This window comes from Lupinus angustifolius, chromosome LG20 (assembly GCF_001865875.1).
Source record: "Lupinus angustifolius cultivar Tanjil chromosome LG20, LupAngTanjil_v1.0, whole genome shotgun sequence".
Taxonomy (NCBI): Eukaryota; Viridiplantae; Streptophyta; class Magnoliopsida; order Fabales; family Fabaceae; genus Lupinus; species Lupinus angustifolius.
Window position 1 is genome coordinate 2,261,136 of NC_032028.1, and position 22,059 is coordinate 2,283,194.

The window sequence follows — 22,059 nt, forward strand, 5'->3', positions numbered from 1 at the left end:
AATTTTATATTGATTGCACTTCAGATTATGTGCTTAAGGGGATTATAAGTTAAGCTCAACATATTATGATAGGGAGCTACAAGGATTGTATCTTGATCAATACATATTTATGCATTTTGACAATTAGAAGACATGTCGATATCTTTGTCATTAGGAGTAAGGTTCAATAGCATTATGGTAGTAAATGTGTATTTAAGGAAGATATTGATTTAGGTTGTTGATGATGAATCTATTTTTATGGTTTGAGTATTGATTTGATGAAATTTTGTAAGTCTTTTTTAATAATTCCAGTGTTTTTTTATTGGCAAATCTTATAGAAGAGTTTGTTTCCTTTATAAAACTCAAGAAACCATATATGTGATGTGTGTTGATCTTAATCAAGATCATGCATTCAAGTTCCGATCGATTTCTTATTTTCTTATTGTTGTTTTCGATTCTTTTTTGTTACAATTGTGTTTTGAATTTGCCACAAGCGTCTCATTACTATTATGTGTTTGGGTTGCGAGATAGTGTTGTTCTAAAAGGCATTATGTTCGTAAAATAATATAACTTTCAGGAATTCTTCCGGTATATGTCACTTTACCATATTAACAAAATAAGAGACATATAAAATGACTATAAATGTTATTACAAGAGTTTTTAATCTAATGTGAAAGTTAAAATGAAGTTAGGGAACTAATATAAACAAAGTTAGATTAGAGCAAAAAAATAAGTATTCAAATCGTATTTTAAGATTTATTATTATACATTAATAATAATATAGTTAATGTTATATAGATATAAATTAAAATAAAAAATCATATCATATAAATTCATTATAGTAGTAATGGTAGACTTAATTTTAGATATAATAGAAACAAAAGGTAACATGGAAATATAAATTTTAGCAAGAACAAATTATAGATTCACAAATATCATTAATTATATAAAAAGTTTTCTTGGTCACATGTAGAGAAATATGAGTTAAAAAAAGTAAAGTTTTTTACAATGTCAGTACATCATTCACCATTAATTTGTATTACTTTTATTCGAGAGTTAATAGTGGTTAATAAATCAATGGTGGATGATTGACTGACAGTGTAAAAAACATTTACACTGTCAGTAGATACCTATTAAATCCGAGAAATATTATACCAAAGCAAAACATGTAAACGAAACCAAAATATATCCCTTACCCCTAAATTACTAAAATTGAAAATTTGACCCAGTATTTTGAGAAATTCCAAACTTATCCTATCGTTCATAATGTACCTAAATTAGCTTAGTTTATAAAAGAGATAAACCAAGAAAATAAGCACTTTTTCATCTTTTGATGCTGATAGATTTTAATTTTTTTTATAATCTCATCTGGATAAATATAATTACAATCTAAAACACAATATCTTATACCAAACACGCTTAAAACGTGAAAGAAGTGAGACATTGATCGTGTTCTCTGAATTCAAATATTCCTTCGGTTTCTGAACCGAATTACGCTCCAATTTTTCCCAATTCCTCGTTTTTCAATCCCTAACTGCGCTCACGAGTTTTCCAATGGAATTTGATCACTCTGATACCAGTGGTGGGTCATTCAAAAAATTTAATATTAATTTTATTTTTTTACTTTTTCTGCTTTTATATTTACTTTTATTTTTTATATGGAGTGTGTATTGTGTAGTTTCTATGCTCAAGGGCCATTGCTTTCTTGTTTGTGTTTTCGTTATGATGAATTGATTTTTCACTCTAATGTGGTTTACTTCATACTTTACATTAATTGAATTTGTGTCACTCTCTATAGTGACTTTGGACTAAAGTAGCAGTTGAAATTGTTTGGTTGCTGTTGTTTTCTTCATTCCATAAATTGCTGCTTTATGATGTTGAAGAATGTGTTTTAATACATAATTTCTAGAATCAGTTTGGTTAATTTGATGATTAGGATCTTGATCTTTTTTTTATCAAATTAAAAAGCACTGTTCTTTTAGTTTTGTTTACAGCAAAATGCAGGTACTAAAAAATGGGATTTGGGTAACTTCATTTTCTCACACACTGATTCTGGTTGAGTATTGACTTATAAGTTTGAATTATGGTGTCACTTACAATGTGTTCTAAATCATAGAATCAAGATTGAATCTGATTGATGCTTATATATTATTTATCGTATTACTTTTCAGGACCTAGATTGTATTATTTTCACTGATTTTACAGCACCGGTTCATTATCTGACATGATCTGATTTTATACAATAGGATAGGACTTGGAAAAAAACATAACTAGTACATGCTCTTTGTTCTTTTTATTATTTTGTTTCTCACTTTCCTACCAACAAGGCTCAATGCCTCAATCATCTTTTAAGTTCCTCACTCTCCATTCTCATTTCCTTTTTGCTTTTTTAATTTCCTCAGTCTCCTTTCTTTTTATTGTTATTGTTGGTTGTTGTTTTTTCCTTTGATTGATTGCTTTATTGTAAGACTGTAAGGTTTCGTGCACTCGTGCATGAATTGGTCCACTATTCTGTTTGCATTTTGGATTCAAAAGGTTGCTTGCATATTAATTTCCAACATCCGAATAACCTGTAGGAACAGATGATGATCTTCCTCCTTCCCATGAAAATAGATTTCAACGACCAGTTCATACTGCTGGAAATGGAAGATCAGCAGTTGTAGGCTCTGGTGCATTTCCTAGAATGCAGAACGACATGCAAACCCAGATCCACAACATTGAGAAAGAAGCTTACACCTCTATCCTGCGGGCATTTAAAGCTCAGTCTGATGCAATTACTTGGGTACCATTGTCTTAAATCATTGGTTCAAATGTCTATGCAGTATGTTGGATAGGATCAATAGTTGAATTTTATATTTTGCTTTTTGCCTATGTACTCCAGGAAAAAGAAAGTTTAATTACAGAGCTCAGGAAGGAGTTGAGAGTATCAGATGAAGAACATAGAGAACTTCTATCCAGAGTAAATTCTGATGACATCATCCGCAGTATAAGGTTATATTATGTCTTGTCGTTTTCTATTCAGCAATTTGTGTGTATCATTGAGCAAACTACGGTTTGTTCTACATTTTTATCTGGGTGTAACCAACTGTGTTGTTAGGGAGTGGAGAAAGGCAAGTGGAGGAGTCCACCTTGGCACCGTAAATAATGCTCAATCAGTTCATGACCACATATCTGGCCCTGCCGTTTCCGCATCTCGTAAGAAACAAAAAACACCACAATCTGCGGCTTCGTTATCCTTGGGTGCACCATGTCCGGTAGTTCATCCACATATTCAACCAACACCTTCCTTGTTGAGGAATGGACTCCCACCTGGAGTAAAGACCAAGAAGCCAAAACCAGTAAGTGTTTCAGTCGTGTAACATCATGAAAACTAGATACTGATTTTTACTTCCTTTTTTTCAATGTTTTCCATTCTCGAATAACATAACCTATATATTTATATTAAAGATATTGACTAGTGCATCCTCAATGAAGTCCATGCAGTTGCCTTCTACAGGTGTTACTAGCAGAAGCCATGTCAATAATCGGGGGAGTGCTTTGGGTGCCATTGCAACAAATGAACCTGCTGAAGCAGGCCCCTATGATCCATTGATTGGGAAAAAAGTTTGGACAAGGTGGCCCGACGACAATCACTTCTATGAAGCTGTTATTACGGATTATAATTCTGTCGAGGTGCGTTATTGTAGACTACAAACACTTCGTAAAACATGGGCTTCAGCTAATCTCTCTAATTAAATATTTGGCAGGGACGGCATGCTTTGGTCTATGATATTAATTCAGCAGATGAAACATGGGAGTGGGTCAATCTTAAAGAGGTAAAATTCTTGCAATATTATTCGGCTGTGGTAATCATGTACCCCATCTAGTTTTAGCATGACTCTTTTTTATCAGAAATAGTTTCTGCCTGGCAAATTATCCAGAGCCTTTTATTTTTCACATCTCTAACTTATAAAACATGATGAATATGTCTTATATGTTGAATCCCAAGCCTTGAAATGGGCATAAAACATCTTGTGAATTTAATAAGATAAACAATATATTTCTGTCTAAAATGTAGTTTTTTTAGTGGTTGAAGGTATTGCGTTGCCATATAGTCAATATCCCTGTCTGGTTTGGGCCCTCACTGTTGGAGTGTTGGTCGTTTCCTTTGTGTAAGTATCTGCAATTGTTGCAAACAAATAAAGTTCAAAATATATAGGATAATTCATTCTGAAATAAAGATAAGACCACAGTACAGTAACACACTCGAATTTTGTTTGTTAGGTTTTATCAGGATGTTCATTAAGCATGATGCGGCAATTGTTAAATTATTTTGTGATGCGCTGTTACCCTTGCTTCATGAAGCCTTTGTAACTGACTTTTTGTCTCTAATTTGTGTTGAAGAAGTTATATAACCTAATATTCAATAGTTTGACTTGCATATTAACCTCTCAATATTGTAACATGTATAAATTCAGAATCAGTGATATTGTTAATATGTAGAAACCCTTCTACTTTCATTAAATCTCCCCTTTAGTGTTTCCATCTGTCAAATCTTACTATAATGAAAGCAAAACGTTAATAAGCATGTTCTTCGCATTTATTGGTTAGTCAGTGGATTGGAGTTTTAATTTTAATCATGCACTAACGTCAAGAAAATGTAAAAATACGTCACTTGCAATGCTGGAACACCTACATTATGGTTTCTCCTATCAGCTTTTTGTCACAGCTCTGTCTTCTTTTCGAAAGCAAATCGAGTATTATTCTTCTGATCCCATTGAAGCATTATTCTATCTATGTGCGTCACGTCTCTTTGCTTTTCTCTTCATTATTCTTTATCAATTTGACTGGCAAGAGTCAACTAAGAGTTTGTGTTCGTCATAGTTCTTACTAATTATCACTCACTCAATGACGATATCGTAGTTAGTAACTATTTGTTTGTTATGGTAGATATTGCCAGAAGATATTCGTTGGGAAGGTGAAGATCCTGATCCTAGAATACCTCATAAAGGTGGCCGGCCTGGTTCAGGTAGAGGGATGAAGAGGTCTGTGTCCGGTGGTGGTGCAATTACAGATGCTGGAAGGGGTAGGGGAATCACAAAGGCTCAGCCTAAGAAAGATTTCACTTTGTCGCAGAATGGGAGCAGGAAGAAGCCTACAGGTGATATAGAGATACTCCACACAGATACCCTTATCAAAGAGGTATGATCATACACAACTGTGAATTCTAATATTTCTGTTACTGTTAGATTTGGCTACTTGTTTAAAGGATACAAATATTTGGATACTATTTAATCGAATGGAATGTAACCAAATCAGGTCGAGAGGATTTTTAGCGCCAGTCGTCCCGATCCAATGGAAATGGAGAAAGCAAAGAAAGTGTTAAAAGTGAGGATCGACCATTTTTCTCTGAATTTCCTTTATTATTTTATCTTTTTATTTTCTACAACCATGATGAGGCTCCCCTCACTTTGAAATGCAGGAACATGAACAAGCCCTTGTCAATGCCATTGCTAGGCTTGGAGATGTTTCAGATGGTGAAAGTGGTAATAACTAAGTTACTAGAAATTTGTTCATGTGGAATTAAATGGAATTTCACCACATTCTGTTGTATCTTAATTTTCTGATAATGCAAGTAAGCCAGCAACAGCTAGGGGCAATTTTCCTTATTTACTACCCCCTCAATAGTAGGTACATGATGATGAAACACAAGGCAATTTTCCCCTTTATTTTGGATAAATAAATGCCTCATGTGTTCTTATTGACTAATGCAATATTTGGTAACCCCTATAGTTTCTCACTGTCAATCTAGTAACCAGCAAACATAATTTACTTCACGGATTGTAAGACTTTGTTCCTTCAATTCAAACCTGATGGAGAACCTCCCTTTTCACAAGGGCAATCAATGGATCAAGAAAATGGCTGGAAAAAACAACAGAATGATTCTCTTGGTGGTGTTAGAGTACTTGGAGGTTCAAATTATCCAAGAAAGAGTTGTGCTCCATCTTAGTATATCACCATACTTGACTTCAGTGGGCTTGTACCATTGTCATAGCTATGTTTTCTATTTGTTCATTTTATAAATAAGTAGTGTAGCTAGTAGGACTTGCTCCAATTTAGTGGAACATGAGATATGTGAATTGTAAATTAAACATGAATGACATACTAGTATGCTTTTAATCATCTCTATAATATTATATTATTCAATCAGCATAAATGCTTGCAATTTCTTTCATCTACAAATATTTTAACACAAACTGACCCCAATGGAAAAAGCAGTTCACAATAAGCATTCAGCACTATCTTGTTTTTTCATTACAAAGAAGCAATGAATTTAATGATGAGGTCTACCATGTGAGCATCATAACTAGGTCCTTCCATTTGGAAGTGACCTACTCCATCGATTAAATGTGTTTCGACACGCCCCGCCGCAGATTTAAGCTTGTTTTTAAGCTGATTTACACTGGTGAATCCATCTTGTGTTCCCATGATGAAGAGTTTTGGTTTTGGGGACTGTAGGATGGCTTTGTGGTGTCTTCCAAAAAGAATTGATGCAGCCATGCCAAATGGATAACCTATGCTCACATAACCAATGATTTGTTCAATCTGATCAACTGCTGACCCTGCTATAGGTGCACCTGTAAAAAATGTTCAATTCTTACATGCTGCAAATTGCAATCTATGGCATCATCCCTTAATGACTTGAGGAAAAAAGAACCACTTGGATTAACACTATAAGTCTAACATGTGAACTCAAGCACACATATAAGCCCCTTGATATTTTTAGGTTAGCATTCAATCCCCTAAGTTAAAATTATTTAAGAGACCAGTGTAGTTATTTTGCCTATTATTTAATAACATTACAAAACTCAGGCAAAAAAAAGATCTGCAAGTTGGTCTATATCTAAAGCAAGAACAAAATATATAATGATATAGCATTCCTTTCTAGTCCTTTGCACAATTTCATTAGTTTAGACAAAGATGTACGGAAATATTAGGAGGCATGGATCAAACAATTCAGACACTTGATAGTACTAAAACACTTAAAAATTAAAATCCACTTTTTTCACCACTTTCTTTCTTGTCTGTTTCCAATTTCTTCCCAAACCAAATAAAACATAAGAAACGGATATCTGGAGATATATACTCTAATAAATAAAGTTATAAACAATTACTAATGAAAGAATAACACCGTTTTTGAGATATCTTCCAGATGCAGACATTTCAACTTGTGACACCTCTCCATCAAATCTCAAGTCAAAATATAGAAAACCAGTGTGAAAAAAATAGTATATTTATATATTACCATAAAAATAAGATAAATTCTTATTGGTTGAAAGTTATTGGAAAAAAAAAAGTCACCTTCATACACACTCAAATTCATGGGAAATTACTAATTTACCTAATAAGTATAATATTTGTTCCTCTAAAGAGATCATGTAGTCACAACTTCTAAATAAAAAATAAGACTAATATACAGATATGAGTTATATCCATGAACAATTATCAAACATGCAAAATAAATCACATGTCATGTTCATCCAGCGGGAGCGATCGTTGTACAGCGCTCGCCACAAGCAATCAAATAAAGTTTCTGTTAAGCGGCTACCAATATATTATTAGAAGAATAAGGATTACAAACCTAGCACACTCATGGGCCCACATGCCCATGAATGTTTCTATTTGATGATTACATGTGGTACACCTTATAATGTATAATAACATATTTCAAACATTCCCAGAAAGAACCCACCAACAAGATTCTGTTAAGAGAGAGATGATGACAGACCCAATTGCAAACAGCAACAACATCCTTAACTTCATCAAAACCAGATATAGAAGATTTACCAGTGGACCTACCAACACCCCTCATGTCAAAGGTAACAGCAACATAACCATTAGAAGCTAAAGAAGAAGCAATTCCTTTAAGAAGACCTTGTGAACCACCCAAAATGGAATATGGGTGGACCAGAACTATGACAAAGTTTTCATCTTTAACCTCTGATCTTGATTCTGGCTTGAACAGCCTCGTACGGAGATTAACACCATGGTTGTTAGTGTTGTTTTCTACTGTGAAGGATTCCACTGTGTAATTTGACATCATTCTTTGTTAAACAAAACAAAAGCAATGACTACTTCAAAATTGAAACTTGAATTTTGCTGCAATTCATGCTATAAAACCCTTTTTGGGTTGATCACTTATTCATTGGGTTTGTTATCAAGAAATAAATCTGAATTTTGTTTTATTTTTTACAAATGAGTTGTGCAACTCTCATCCAACTTTTCTTTATCTTCTCAAAAGATAATTTTTTTGGGGAAGTTAAACTTTTAATTAAAAGTTAACGCTTTTTATGGAATGAGTAATAATTGACAAAAAAAAATAGCTACATGTTCACATTATTTAATTGTAACTTGGTAATTTCTACATTAAAAAGGAAAGGAAGCAAAATCTGTTTATTAATTCAAGTACTATAACCCTGAATATACTTTTGGGACCATGCACTATCATACATATTTTCTCTTATACTTTTTATAGGACTTTTTAAATTTTAGTGGGTTGATTTTGTTTATAGTGGTTTTCATATTTCTAAGCAAATTTATTAAGTTAATTATTAAAATATCATTACTTAACTATATATATTTTTTGTCAATGAAAAGGACATGATGGATTATCATATATGATTGAGGACAATCATCCCACAATTCCAACTAATATTCAATCAAATTAAAAATGATTAATAAAGAATGTATTAGAGTTTTCAAAGTTGTGTACGATGCAAGATTTAGGATTGTATTTTATGGTATTGTTATTCTTAAGAATGGTGACATGTCATAAATTCTTTGTTCATTTGTGCAATAAAATTGATATAATGATAATTAAGATTAAAATATGGTCCCAAAACGTGAGGACCGTGGTCCCTAGTGCAACGTTTGCTATGTCGTTTGTAGATTCATAATCACAAATTCAAAGTTTCAAACCACAAGGGAACAAATTATGGGATGGTAAAATTTATATTTATTTTCATAATATATTTATATCATATGTAATATATTCATATATTTATATCCTATATAATATATTCATATTTATGAAATGAGGTGGAGTTTGGTTTTAGACAAGTTTAGTGCTTAATATTATTTAGACAAACTTCAATGTAATAAAGTGTAATTTAATTTATAAAAAAGGGGAATATTCCGCGATCTCCTTATACTTTAATTATTGTGATATTCCCTGTAAAGATAATAATAAATTACTAATAATAAATTTTTTGCATTTATACATATTTTTATTAATTTCGCTTCTCATATCATTATTATTTATCTCCTCATTCTCAATCAATTTATATTTTAGTGACATTTTCTTCGGCCATCAGTGTTGACTAACATTCATTGTACCACGGGTGAGGCTATTGCTATTGTTGTGAGTCCAATGAAAGCATTTTCTTTGTTAACATACTAGTAATTTAACATTATTTCTATGTAGGACCAATTTCACTAACAACTAAAGCTTGGAGGTAATTAGGAAAAAGAATAGTTCATATTATCTAATTATAAAAGACATAAAATTTATAGAGGTTTTAACTTATAAAGTTTAGTAGTATATGAAAAAGTATGAATAAGGTAGAAAGAGCTAGCGGAGTTGGTAGAAACTCAATTACTTTGATATGATATGAGCTACACTTGTTAGAAGAGACAATTATATACTCTGAATGAGATACCTTTACAAAAAAAATTAATCTTTATTGTGCATATGAAGAGGGAAAAAATATTTTCAATAATCTTTGCCTCAAAATGTATCAATCTCCATCTATTCACTTAGTAACATTAATAAAAAAAACTATATAAGAAGCAACTTATATGTGAAGTATGTCACATAACATGAAACATAGAACAACAAAACAAACAAAAACATTGTAAATGGAATACAAGGTTGTGGGATTGGTGTTAGGTATATTGGTTTGGGTAGGTTGGGTATTGGTCATGAAACATAGGCATCACAAAGTAAAGAAACATGGTAATCTTCCACCAGGACCAAGATGGTGGCCAGTGGTTGGAAACATGTTCCAACTAGGTTGGTCACCTCATGAGTGTTTCACAAAATTGGCCCTTAGACATGGACCAATCATGACCCTTTGGTTAGGTTCCATGTGCACAGTGGTTGTGTCTTCTAGTGAAGTGGCATGTGAAATGTTCAAAACAAATGATGTGGTCCTTGCTGGGAGAAAAATCTATGAGTCCATGAAAGGGAACCATGGCCATGAAGGGTCACTCATAACTTCACAATATGGTCCACACTGGCGCATGTTGAGACGTTTATGCACCACCGAGTTCTTCGTTACAAGCCGGTTAGATGCTATGATTGGTGTGCGTGGAAAATGCATAAACAGAATGGTGATGTTGATAGAAGAAGCTGGTGAGTGTGGAACATGTGGTGTTGATCTTAGGAGGTTCTTTTTCTTGATGTCTTTTAACCTTATTGGGAACTTAATATTCTCAAAGGATTTGTTGGACACAGAAATGGAGAGAGGTGCTAGATTTTATTATCATACAGTTAAGGTTATGGAGTATGCTGGGAAGCCTAATGCTGCAGATTTTTTACCAATTTTGAGGTGGTTTGATCCTCAAGGTATAAGGAGGAACACACAGTTTCATGTTGAGAGAGCTTTTGAGATAGCAGGGTGTTTCATCAAAGAAAGAATGGAAAATGGTGGGAATAATGAGAAGGAGAACAAAGACTTCTTGGAAGTTCTCTTGGAGTTTCATGGAGATGGTGCCAGTGGACCCTATAGTTTTTCATCAAGAACTATAAACGTTGTTGTCTTTGTAAGTCCCCTTTTGATTATTTGGATTTAGGTGCATTTTTTATAAGTTATCAATCTCTGTTTCATTGTGTATGAAAAAATATTATTGCTGGAGGCAAAATCTATTTTAAATAATCTATACGAATCAAAAGGGAATAATGTTCACTTATCACTAGGAGACACATTTGTTGATTGGTGCATACAAAAAAGAGATCTGATAAGTGATCTGATGTGATATCATGGTTCAACTTTTTTTTTTTATATTTTTCAAATATGTATATAGAAAAGATAAAAAAGTAAATAAACTAAATGTTTACACATTTCTTTTGGCAAATATTTTATAACCATTAATCATATTTGTGTTCCAAAACAAAAATCTTTTGATTAATGATTACAAAGTATGTATAAAAATAAGTGATGATCATTATCCTATATTATTATTTGGTTACAGGAAATGTTCACAGCAGGGACAGACACAACTACAAGCACACTAGAATGGGCAATGGCTGAGCTTCTACACAACCCAAGAACATTAAAGAAAGTGCAGATAGAGCTAAGGAGCAAAATAGACCCAGGCAGAAATCTTGAAGAAAGGGACATAGAGAATCTTCCCTACCTCAATGCAGTAATCAAGGAAACACTGAGACTTCACCCACCTCTTCCTTTTCTGGTTCCACACATGGCCATGGACTCTTGCAAGATGCTAGACTATCATATTCCCAAAGAGGCACAAATTTTAGTGAATGTTTGGGCAATTGGGAGGGACCCCAAAGCATGGGATGCTCCTCAATTGTTCTGGCCAGAAAGGTTTTTAGAGCCAAACATGGTGGACTATAAAGGTCACCATTTTGAGTTTATACCCTTCGGCTCTGGTAGAAGAATGTGCCCGGCGATGCCACTTGCCTCTCGTGTGCTTCCCATGGCACTAGGCTCCATCTTGCATTCCTTTGATTGGGTTTTGTCAGATGGACTTAAACCAGAGGAGATGAACATGAGTGAAGGAATGGGAATAACTCTAAGAAAAGCTGTTCCCTTGAAAGCTATACCAGTGCCTTATAAGGAATTCAATATTCATGTTCCAGAGGGATGAAACAGTTATGGCATCAAATTGCTTGCTATAACTTGTTTCGAAGAACATAGTTTGTGTAGTGTTCTAATGGCCACCAGATACAATCAGTGTGAAATAAGTATTGTATATGACAATGCACCAGATACAATCAGTGTGAAATAAGTATTGTATATGACACTGCACCAGCTACATGTTCCTTTCATATAAGTTCTATAACTCAAATCCTAAAAGAATTCAAACATAAAACTTGCAAGTATTATACAAGTTGAATTAGGCCATTACTGTTTTGATTCTAGTCTTGTCATAGTCCGTGAGAATTGGCTAACTAAGTGATGTGTGAGACACCACAAGACTTTAACATTCCAGCATGTAATGGTATTATCAAAGCATAGATAAAGTTAGTGGATGTCATAATTCCAATGAATGAGTACCATATGAAAGTGAAGAAGTTGTGTCAATGGGAGGAAAGAACAAAAAGAAACAGGGTGGTAAAATGGGTATAAGCACTCACATAACAAAGCCAGACATATAAAAACAGTGAATTACCACCACCACAATAATGTGCGCCACAAACTCTTTCTCGACTAGAGTCAAATACATAGATCAAATAATATCATAATGTTCTATCATTAATCAAGGTTATAGACAAACCATTGACTTCTAAATCATTGATAGTTTCACCTACAGTTTTCCTCTAAAGCTATTTACTATGACCAGTGTAGAAATATTTACGCACTATACATATCACAAAACTCATTTTGACATGCTACTGGCTAGAAGCAACTAGACAAATGAACAAAAAAAGGTAATCACATTAATCTGATCCCCAATATGCTATCTCTTAATGAAGCTTACGTTTACACCTACGGACTGCAGCTGCTCTGGAAACATTTTCTTCATCACATCCAGGAGATTCTTCTACAACACTATCCTCCTGCACAGTCCGCCCTCGATTCCGTGATAACTTCCTGATAGGTGTTACAGACAAAGCTGGTTGAGAATTGTCACCAGCCATCTCTGGCTGAGAGTCTATCACAATGCAAAACTGACCTCTATGTGGCATTAACTCCTTACCCTCAAGCACCATGTCCTTCATTAACTGTAAAGAATGTTGACAGACAGAATTAAAAGGCCTGTGAATGCTACATATGTCGAACAAGATACTATAAAAAAACCCTTCTAATCGTATCAGAAATAATAAAACTGTAAGTGTTATCCTTTTCTCCCCTTTTGAACAATAATGATATAGTTATCCTAAAATGATTGCATCCCGCTTGAAAATCAAGGATTGGATTGAATTTACAATAAGCACTTTGGATTCCCTGTTTATGAGCATTGGGTTCTGCTATCACCTTCCAGTCTTGGTAATCATATCTGAACACAAAATGAGTGTACGTTTCTTGCGTCTTTGGAGCATTTTTAGGTTCTGAAAAAGAACATGGCATTTTACTACGGTACAAAAGAAAAATAGGAAGGAAATAATTAGTTATTGGGGTGGGAACATGTCTTACCAACATAGTGCAAACGATTTTCATCAACACGGATATTAGCACGACCTTCTTTAACCAAAAATGATAAGGTAAACAAATTTTCCACTGTCTGAGCAAAAGATGTCCTGTTCAAAATGAGGCTTTCAAGTGGAACACCTTTCGTGTTCTTCTTCATGACATTAAACATAGTTATCATGTTTTTGTCAGTATCTGCCTTTTCCACTTCATTGGATTCATCAAGCTGTTTAATATTAACAAGAACTCGAAGTAAATACCAAAATATTTGAAAGATTACGATAATAGTTAAATTCAACTATAACCCATTTTACAACAACCAAAGTCTCGTCAAGTTAAAATTATGCAAGACCCTAAAAACGTTATCATATACCCATGCACATTTTGAACTTAAATAGTAATAAGCTGAAAAAACTGTGACACACCCTGTTGTTCTGTAACAAAAAAATGTATTGTGTGAAGTACATACGCTTCAGAATGCAATCTTCATTCTTTTTCCACTAGTTTACGAATGTATGTTAGTTAATGGCACATAAACCAAAAGGAATATATAGCAAGGGGAAGCTAAGTCACCTCTTCAGGCCTCGCCTTCTCAGCTGTTGGTTTTATCCGTCTTCTCTGCACTCCTACTTTAGGTTGCTTCAACTCATTTTCCATGGGACCAAGCCTTAAAATCAGCAACACAACTCAAAATTGTAACAGGAGTTTATAAGACTTTCAAATTAGTATATCGCAGCGGCACCGGCAACCATTAGATCTGGAGAAAAATGCATGGAAAATCTTACATGGTACAACAGCCATGAACATTCATAAAGATGGGGGATACAACCATCCCAAGCTTTTTCCAGTCGATTGAATTTTCAGTACCCTCTTGGCTGTAGTCTTTCAGCAAAGAGCCAACAAATTGAGCTGGGGTAATCCCCTCATTAAGCAAAGACTTCACAGATCCCAAAAGAGTGTGTGTCAAATCCAGCAGTGCCTCAGCATCTGCAACCTGTTCTCTCGGCTTTTGAACTGAAAGTTTCCAAATCACAATAATGGGTATATACTAAATTACAGCTTTTGAACCCTCCAAATCAGATTACAAAGCAAAATGTCTAATACAATGCACTACAGAACTATAATTCTGGATAGTAAACACCTAAATTCCCACAGCTTAGCAATTGAAAAACGAGAAAACTCAATTTAAACCATAAAAATTTAAAACATAAGTCAAAATAGTTTTTTAACAAATTACTATAGTGACAATTAGCTCGGACTATTTTGACTGACATTTGACATTTTTAGAAACCTAGTTTAAAAAATTCATTTTTTAAAAGACTAAGCTTGGTGAAACTATTTTTTACTTGGATATGTAATATTTACAACTGGGATTGAAAACATGAATACCCTGATCATGCAATTTCTTGAGCTCATTCAAGATTGTATCGAACTTATCCGAGTCCGTGTTCATCAAGTTATCCCTTTTATCTGTTGCATTACAAAAAAAGGCATTAGATACTTGCAATAATAGGGTTGAGATTGAAGGGAAAATGGATAAGGGTGAGCGCAAAACCGTTAATGAGAGTTTTGAGTTCGAGAAATTGGGAGCGAATAATTCTGCGACTAGCGGGGTCTTGTTCATGTTCTTCCTCCTCAGCGTTTTCATTGAGCCGTTCCCTCTTCACAGCTCGGAATTCATCTTCAACAACGCCAATTTTGCGCCTTGAACGTCCTTTCATTGTTTTGATGAAACCCTAATTTTGAAAGAAAGGAGAGGGAAAAGGGGTTAAGGGGTTTTGTTTTTGAATTGAATTTGACAGAGAGGAAATTTGGGATTTAAATTAGAGATGGTAAAACGGACCGCATGAAAATGCCCGCAAAAATTTAAGCGGACACAGACATGCCCGCATTGATTAATAGACAAAATTCAATGCTATGCCCGTTTTAAAAGTAATGGGAAGGACAATTACATATCCTGGTTAGGACTTAAGTCTATGAGAAGAGCCTAACCTAAAAGACTAGTCTAATAGTTGGGAGAGTATCATGACTTAAGTATTATATTAAGTTTACTATTTTAAACTATGTGAGAGATTCCTAACAGTTCCTTAGTCATAGACTGAGAAAACACATTTAATACTACCAAAAAAAATCTGCTTACGTATGAGAGAATTTATTAGAAGAATAACAATCACGGACATGCTAAAAGAAATTAGTTTGTTAGATAAGAGAGAAAGATGACATTCCTTATTAAAAAAAATCTGCTTATGTGAAAATTTTCATTTTGTGGTTTTTGATCCAAAATAAAAGAATGAATTGGACCAAACCAAAAAAAATGTTATTCGGATTAATATTTCATTAATTTTTTAAAATGATTTATGATCGATTCATTTACCTATTTTATGCGTTCCAGAATTGAACTATAAAGCAGATAAACAATTAAGTGAATCACCCCTCACATTATAATTAACATAAATAGTGACATTGCAGCACATAACTTGCTTTCTTCCAAAAATATTAGAATAAGTGATGTGCAATGTGATTATCTCTGTTTAGATTAAGGATAAGATTAACCAAAGGGTCAATTCACACATATTGACAACAACTCTAAGTGTATGCTTCATTAAGTATAGATTTTGACATTATTTAAAGTTATTTGAACAAAACATAACCTAACCATTTTCACTCACAGAACAGTATCAAACAAATTCATATGTGGAATTTTTATCTGCATGCACAACTTGGTGTGTCTATTTTTGTTTTTACCAAGGTTATAGAATATAGTTCTGAAAAAAAGGCAGCATGTGAACGTGGCTGCATAAATTTGGTTTTCTTTTGGGATATGAATGCCTACCCTTATGTATATATATATGCCTTGTAGTTGTATCATTATCTTTCTTGGATTTTTTCGTTGATGGGTTTGTGTGGCAATGCAAGAAAGTAAGTGATGTCAATTTTAAAGTTTGCATTATTTGTATGTGAACAAGAGTTCACGAAACTGTTGGTTATGTGACTATATATGCAGCTGTATGTTTATTCAAAATGACTATTACTTTATCAGAAATAATATCATTTTTGTTGGAATCGAATGTGACCTACTGCCTCCAATTATTAGGGAGTTCCATTGTTATGGGACATGAGAAAAATGAAGGGACACAAGTACAAGAACACGTCTTAAATTAAGAATGGAGATCACCTGTCCCAAGATTTGGTGTCTCATTGTGGACCAATCCTATCAAAAAACGTCAAGTTATGGAAAAAAATCATAAAATCATAAAACCATAAAATAATTTATTTTATATTAGTTGTAATCCGATGGCCTTGGGACATGCAGACAAAAATTTTTTGGGACAAGTGATCATTGTTCTTAAACTAAAGTCTTAAACAATAGTTTCATGAGTCTTTTTATCTAATGTGAAACTTGACAAATAAACCCAACACTCTTCATCAACTTCGTTGAGAACTTATATATCTGCCAACAAGTTTAACATATTTGTCTTCCCTAATCTTAACTTAGTACCCCAAAAGAAATGTAAATATCTTAGCTAGGTCCTAGTTAAAGTTAGGTATTAAGTGGATAGAATTTTGCTTAAATTATTCAAGCAATTAGCTTGTGGACAGATAAGATATGTTGTAAGTAAAATAAGCTTTTTCAACAATAATTCACAACATCATTAAACAGAACCTCCATGTTTATGTAAGTAAAAAACACATTTGCTTGCAAAACTAGATAGATATTCATTAAGGAAAGACACGTCTTCATAAATATGTGATTGGATATATCTTCATGGTTGAGATGAATGAACATTTTAACATATAATTGATGAAATAGAAATATGAAAAGGACTAGAAGATATTAGATTCATTGGAAAGAGAAACCTCAAATCTCCAACCCAATGTGAGTTTTTATGGCAAAAGTGACCTATTTTGTAGTGGCATGTACTCATCTCCATTCATTAGAAAGTTTAAGACTTCTCCTCTTCACCACAATCCTAATCTAAATTCTCACTTTCTCTTGTCTTATCAAAATCCATTATTTCTTCACCTATTTCTCTATCAATACATTTTTTTTTTGCTAGAAACATGTTAAGCAAACCATTTGTGGAAAAATAAAAAAACTCATACTTAAAAAAAACTAAAGTCAAAATATATAAATGGGTATATTTATAAATCTAATCTCTCAAGGATTTGGATCAAGAAGTATTTACTTATACCACTTAGTTGAAAATATCATCTCACTAATAAGACGTTGGTCTAGTGGTGTATAAGTCTAATTAGATCTCCGAGGGTTCAATTTCTGGGAGCAACACTTATTAAAGACAACCACAAACTCTGAGAAAGATTAGTTCCTTACCCAACAAGATAAGAATACCCTTGCATATTACCCGAAATTTTCACAAATATCACCATTTCACTATAGCTAAGTTGAGTCCACATCATTTTTATGCATCTAGACTCTAATTTTCTCATAAATAAGTATGAGAGATGTGGATGTAACATTCATCTTGTGGCCTAGTCATATCAATAATAAAGCTTAATTTGAAAGTGACATTTCTTGTGTCTTTCTCTCTCCCAATGTTCCCCTATATATTGCATGCTATAATTCAACTTTCATCAACCCTTTTCTACATCCTTTCAAGATTTTCTTCATCTTCATACTTGTTCTCTGTGCTTTGTAAGTGCTTCTGTATATGCAATCTGCATCACTTTTCTTAGTTCTGTGCTATTACCTATCCCATGCAATGTATATTCCATTATATATACCTTGCTTAGATTATCCTATATATTTTATGTACATGCTACTTATTTGCCTGAACTAATAATCAATCACCTTTGTGTATTGCATGCTTCAGATGGAACCAACAATGACAACTTCATTCTCTGTCTACTCCTCCAATATTGCAGAAACTAAGGTAGGAGTGATGTTTGCACATAAAATGATGCATCATCTTTTACAATGTTCACTCAGAGTCAGAGTAGTAGTTTAAAGCGATTGTTTGGAATATGCTTATCATAAAGGGGTTCTTAGTACTAGATCTAATGTTGTTAAAAACAATTATGCTAACCATTTACACCCTTTTGTGTCTTAATCTGTACTTTAATATTTCAAGTTCAATTATTTCTTAGTGTTTAATATCTATGATGTTATCTTCTGAAATAGTTGCTATACAAGTACTCTTATTTTATAAAGATAGATTGAATATCACTCTTTATAATATTTCAAGTCATCAAAATTACTAGATATGTAACTTCATGTGTCAAATAATTCATCAGTGATTCCAAAAACTTTGGATTATACTATACATAAAAGACACAGTCATATTTATCTCCTTTTTTACTTCAAAAATGTGATATACATGGTGGTGAAAAAGTAACTAATTGTATATTTATTCACTAAAATATTGTGATAGATTCATCATCCATTTCATGGCACAAACATATAATATATAGTATCTGCTTTGAAAATTAACAGGTAATGGAAAGTAATGGTAGCTACAGAGAAGAGCCACTTGTGGAGGAAGGTAGCAAAGTGGATGAGAAGAGAAGAGGAGGGGCCAAAGTTGCAAGCCTCTTGTTAGGTACTAAACAATTTATATGTTCATTTAGAAAAAAAGTTTTCAATTTTCAAGAATAAGAAATGAGATCATTGTTTTTGTTCTTTATAGAATATATGTTGATTGAGAAAATCACTTGTTTGTTTAATCCTATGTAACTTTTTTCATGTTTTTATGAATGCAGTGAATCAAGCACTTGCTACACTAGCTTTCTTTGGAGTTGGAGTGAACTTGGTTCTGTTCCTGACTAGAGTTCTTGGTCAAGACAATGCTCATGCTGCTAATAATGTTAGCAAGTGGACAGGAACTGTCTATATGTTCTCTCTGATTGGAGCATTTCTCAGTGATTCTTATTGGGGTCGATACTTAACCTGCACCATCTTTCAGCTCATTTTTGTTCTGGTATTTTACCATTAATCTTCAATTGTAACTTTAATTGTTTAACAACATTCTGAAAACTGAAGGGCTTGTGTGCTTTAAGAAAATATTTTCTATTTTCATCTTCTGTTTTTCACTAATAATAATAGACTTTGTTTTCAAAGAGTTGTATACAAAAATGGTGAAAATGGGATTTCTGTTGCATGTAAAAATATTTGACTATAGTAAACATAACCAATATAATATGTCATTCTTGTAATTATTAAGGAAAAGTTGAAAACAGAAAGTGTTTACTTAAATCATATGGATCCAAAAAATTTCTATAGTTGGCGCAATAATATGGTTGTTGTTTAGTGATCATAGAGTCATAAGTTTAAATTTTGTAAACAGTTTCTCTGCTTGCAAGGGCTGGAGTACATAGATTTACCTCCCCATACCACTAAGTGGAAGCCTCGTACACTAAGTCGTCATTTTCTAACAAGTTGAACATTTGTGCTTATAGGGCTTGGCACTGTCCTCATTCTCATCTTGGTGGTTCTTGATCAAGCCAGCCGGTTGCGGAGATGGCAACTCTCCATGTATGCCTGCATCCTCATTTGGAGTTAGCATTTTCTACTTATCCATATATCTAGTAGCATTTGGATATGGAGGGCACCAACCAACCTTAGCAACCTTTGGTGCAGACCAATATGATGAGAAAAATCCAAAAGAAAGGAATTCAAAAGTTGCTTTCTTTTGTTATTTTTACTTTGCTCTCAATGTTGGATCTTTGTTCTCCAACACTGTGTTAGTCTATTATGAGGATTCAGGGAAATGGACTATTGGTTTCTTGGTATCTTTGGCCTCTGCTGTTGTAGCCTTCTTGTCATTCTTAGCCGGAACTCCAAGATATAGGCATGTAAAGCCATGTGGGAACCCGGTGATGAGGGTTGCACAGGTTTTTATGGCCATTGCTAGGAAATGGGGTGTTACTCCAGCCAATTTAGGAGAACTTTTTGAGGTTGATGGTTCAGAATCTGCTATCAAAGGGAGTAGAAAGATTATGCACAGTGATGATTTTAAGTAAGCATTGATATTTTGACATGTATCTTTTCATTTTAATAATAACATAGAAGTATTTTGACTTGTTTCTTTTTGGACCAAACCATATGATGAGGTGAAACACATAAAGCTGCAATTTAGATACTTGGTTGTATTGAATTTGGGCACCTATTTGATTAATATAATTATTGAAACTTTTATGTATCATTGTTCTTAATGTTGAGCAGATTCATGGACAAGGCAGCAACAATTACAGTGAAAGACAAACAAAGTCGAAACAATCCATGGCGGCTATGCACTGTGACACAAGTTGAGGAATCCAAATGTGTCTTAAGAATGTTACCAGTTTGGCTATGCACCATAATTTACTCGGTTGTATTCACACAAATGGCATCTCTTTTCGTTGAGCAAGGTGATGTAATGAATTCCAACATAGGAAAATTTCATTTACCAGCAGCTAGCATGTCTGCATTTGACATATGCAGTGTCCTTGTATGCACCGGAATCTACCACCAAGTCCTCATTCCATTAGCCGGAAGATTAAGTGGCAATCAAAAGGGACTAACCGAGCTCCAAAGGATGGGAATTGGCCTAATTATTGGAATGTTAGCAATGGTTGCATCTGGTGCCACAGAGATATTAAGGCTTAGACATATTATCCCTGGCCAAAAGAGTAGTTCTTTAAGCATATTTTGGCAAATACCACAATATATTCTAGTTGGTGCATCAGAAGTTTTTATGTATGTTGGTCAATTAGAGTTCTTTAATGGACAAGCCCCTGATGGAATAAAAAGCTTTGGAAGTTCACTTTGCATGGCTTCAATTTCTCTAGGAAACTATGTAAGTAGCATGTTGGTGAACATGGTTATGGGAATCACTGCAAGAGGCCAGAACAAAGGGTGGATACCAGATAACTTGAACACAGGACATATTGACAGGTTTTTCTTCCTTCTTGCAGGACTAACTGCCTTTGATTTTGTGCTATACTTATTTTGTGCAAAGTGGTACAAGAGCATCAACTTTGGAGATAATGGTGACATGGGAATGCAAGAGGGTGATGGTGTGAATAGTAGAGTGTGAGAGTTTCAGTTTGCTCAATAATGCAAGTGTGTAATGATTCTCTATGTTATGGAGCTAGGCATTTATTTAATATCTGAAGAGTTTCAATCAATCATATTCTCTCTACCCATATAAATTACTGAGTGATTTGAAATGGATTGGATGTGTAATACAACAATTTATGAATACCAAGTTAAATTGTCTATTTATACTTTAGTTGAATCATTACATGTGTTTATGGGGAACTTATACATATTTTTGTGTAGGATCTCTTAATTGATGTATGGTAAATGAATAAAATTGGGCCACTTTTTCCACTTTATATGTGGTGTCAATGTAGGCTCTTGCTATTGAAAATGTCTTAAAAATCAATCAATTTTATATTAATATAAAGTATTTCAAAGAAATGTCAGTATTTTACCATAGTTGATATGTCATATCTGACACAATTATATTAGACATTTTGGACATTTCCAATCATTTTCTATATTTTTTGTTCCATCTCAGTCAATTAGGCATCTCATATTGGTATAGCTGTGTTATTCCTTGGCTGAACATGTTGTTCCATCTCAATCAACCGGGCATCCCATGTTGGTCGACTTGTGTTATTCTTTGGCAAACCATGCTGCTCCATATAGTCAACCATGGTGCTCCACCTGGCCGACCAAACATCCCATGTTGGTCGAGTTGTATTATTCCCTGGTTGACCATGC

General features: G+C 33.7%; 5 protein-coding genes across 8 annotated transcripts; 3 read left to right on the forward strand and 2 right to left on the reverse strand.

Annotated features, from left to right (window-relative positions):
- Positions 1,311 to 6,169, forward strand: LOC109336554 (protein EMSY-LIKE 3-like). 2 transcript variants are annotated; one of them, XM_019573225.1, is made up of 10 exons: positions 1,311 to 1,561; positions 2,562 to 2,761; positions 2,861 to 2,970; positions 3,077 to 3,317; positions 3,454 to 3,651; positions 3,726 to 3,794; positions 4,909 to 5,160; positions 5,278 to 5,346; positions 5,441 to 5,504; positions 5,856 to 6,169. In XM_019573225.1, exons 1-10 carry the CDS (start codon positions 1,534 to 1,536, stop codon positions 5,966 to 5,968), a joined length of 1,344 nt encoding a protein of 447 aa, XP_019428770.1. In that variant the 5' UTR covers positions 1,311 to 1,533; the 3' UTR covers positions 5,969 to 6,169. The 2 variants fall into 2 exon arrangements, with proteins under 2 accessions (XP_019428770.1, XP_019428771.1); XM_019573226.1 differs by having other exon boundaries at positions 1,312 to 1,561; positions 2,556 to 2,761; positions 3,463 to 3,651.
- Positions 6,132 to 8,191, reverse strand: LOC109336555 (uncharacterized protein RP471-like). Its single transcript, XM_019573227.1, has 2 exons — positions 7,699 to 8,191; positions 6,132 to 6,599 (listed from the first exon to the last, which is right to left on the reverse strand). Exons 1-2 carry the CDS (start codon positions 8,060 to 8,062, stop codon positions 6,274 to 6,276), a joined length of 690 nt encoding a protein of 229 aa, XP_019428772.1. The 5' UTR covers positions 8,063 to 8,191; the 3' UTR covers positions 6,132 to 6,273.
- LOC109334970 (cytochrome P450 76A1) lies at positions 9,869 to 11,960 on the forward strand. The gene is made up of 2 exons (XM_019570972.1): positions 9,869 to 10,782; positions 11,212 to 11,960. The coding sequence occupies exons 1-2, from the start codon at positions 9,877 to 9,879 to the stop codon at positions 11,848 to 11,850; spliced, it is 1,545 nt and encodes a 514-aa protein (XP_019426517.1). The 5' UTR covers positions 9,869 to 9,876; the 3' UTR covers positions 11,851 to 11,960.
- On the reverse strand, positions 12,441 to 15,140 carry LOC109334971 (non-structural maintenance of chromosomes element 4 homolog A-like). The gene is made up of 7 exons (XM_019570973.1): positions 14,890 to 15,140; positions 14,724 to 14,804; positions 14,120 to 14,348; positions 13,908 to 14,001; positions 13,341 to 13,560; positions 13,182 to 13,255; positions 12,441 to 12,928 (listed from the first exon to the last, which is right to left on the reverse strand). Exons 1-7 carry the CDS (start codon positions 15,053 to 15,055, stop codon positions 12,671 to 12,673), a joined length of 1,122 nt encoding a protein of 373 aa, XP_019426518.1. The 5' UTR covers positions 15,056 to 15,140; the 3' UTR covers positions 12,441 to 12,670.
- On the forward strand, positions 17,878 to 21,557 carry LOC109335168 (protein NRT1/ PTR FAMILY 7.1-like). 3 transcript variants are annotated; one of them, XM_019571268.1, is made up of 6 exons: positions 17,878 to 17,988; positions 18,167 to 18,226; positions 18,787 to 18,892; positions 19,053 to 19,270; positions 19,749 to 20,308; positions 20,515 to 21,557. In XM_019571268.1, the coding sequence occupies exons 2-6, from the start codon at positions 18,167 to 18,169 to the stop codon at positions 21,365 to 21,367; spliced, it is 1,797 nt and encodes a 598-aa protein (XP_019426813.1). In that variant the 5' UTR covers positions 17,878 to 17,988; the 3' UTR covers positions 21,368 to 21,557. The 3 variants fall into 3 exon arrangements, with proteins under 3 accessions (XP_019426813.1, XP_019426812.1, XP_019426811.1); XM_019571267.1 differs by lacking the exon at positions 17,878 to 17,988 and having other exon boundaries at positions 18,158 to 18,226; positions 20,515 to 21,370; positions 21,449 to 21,557; XM_019571266.1 differs by lacking the exon at positions 17,878 to 17,988 and having other exon boundaries at positions 18,158 to 18,226.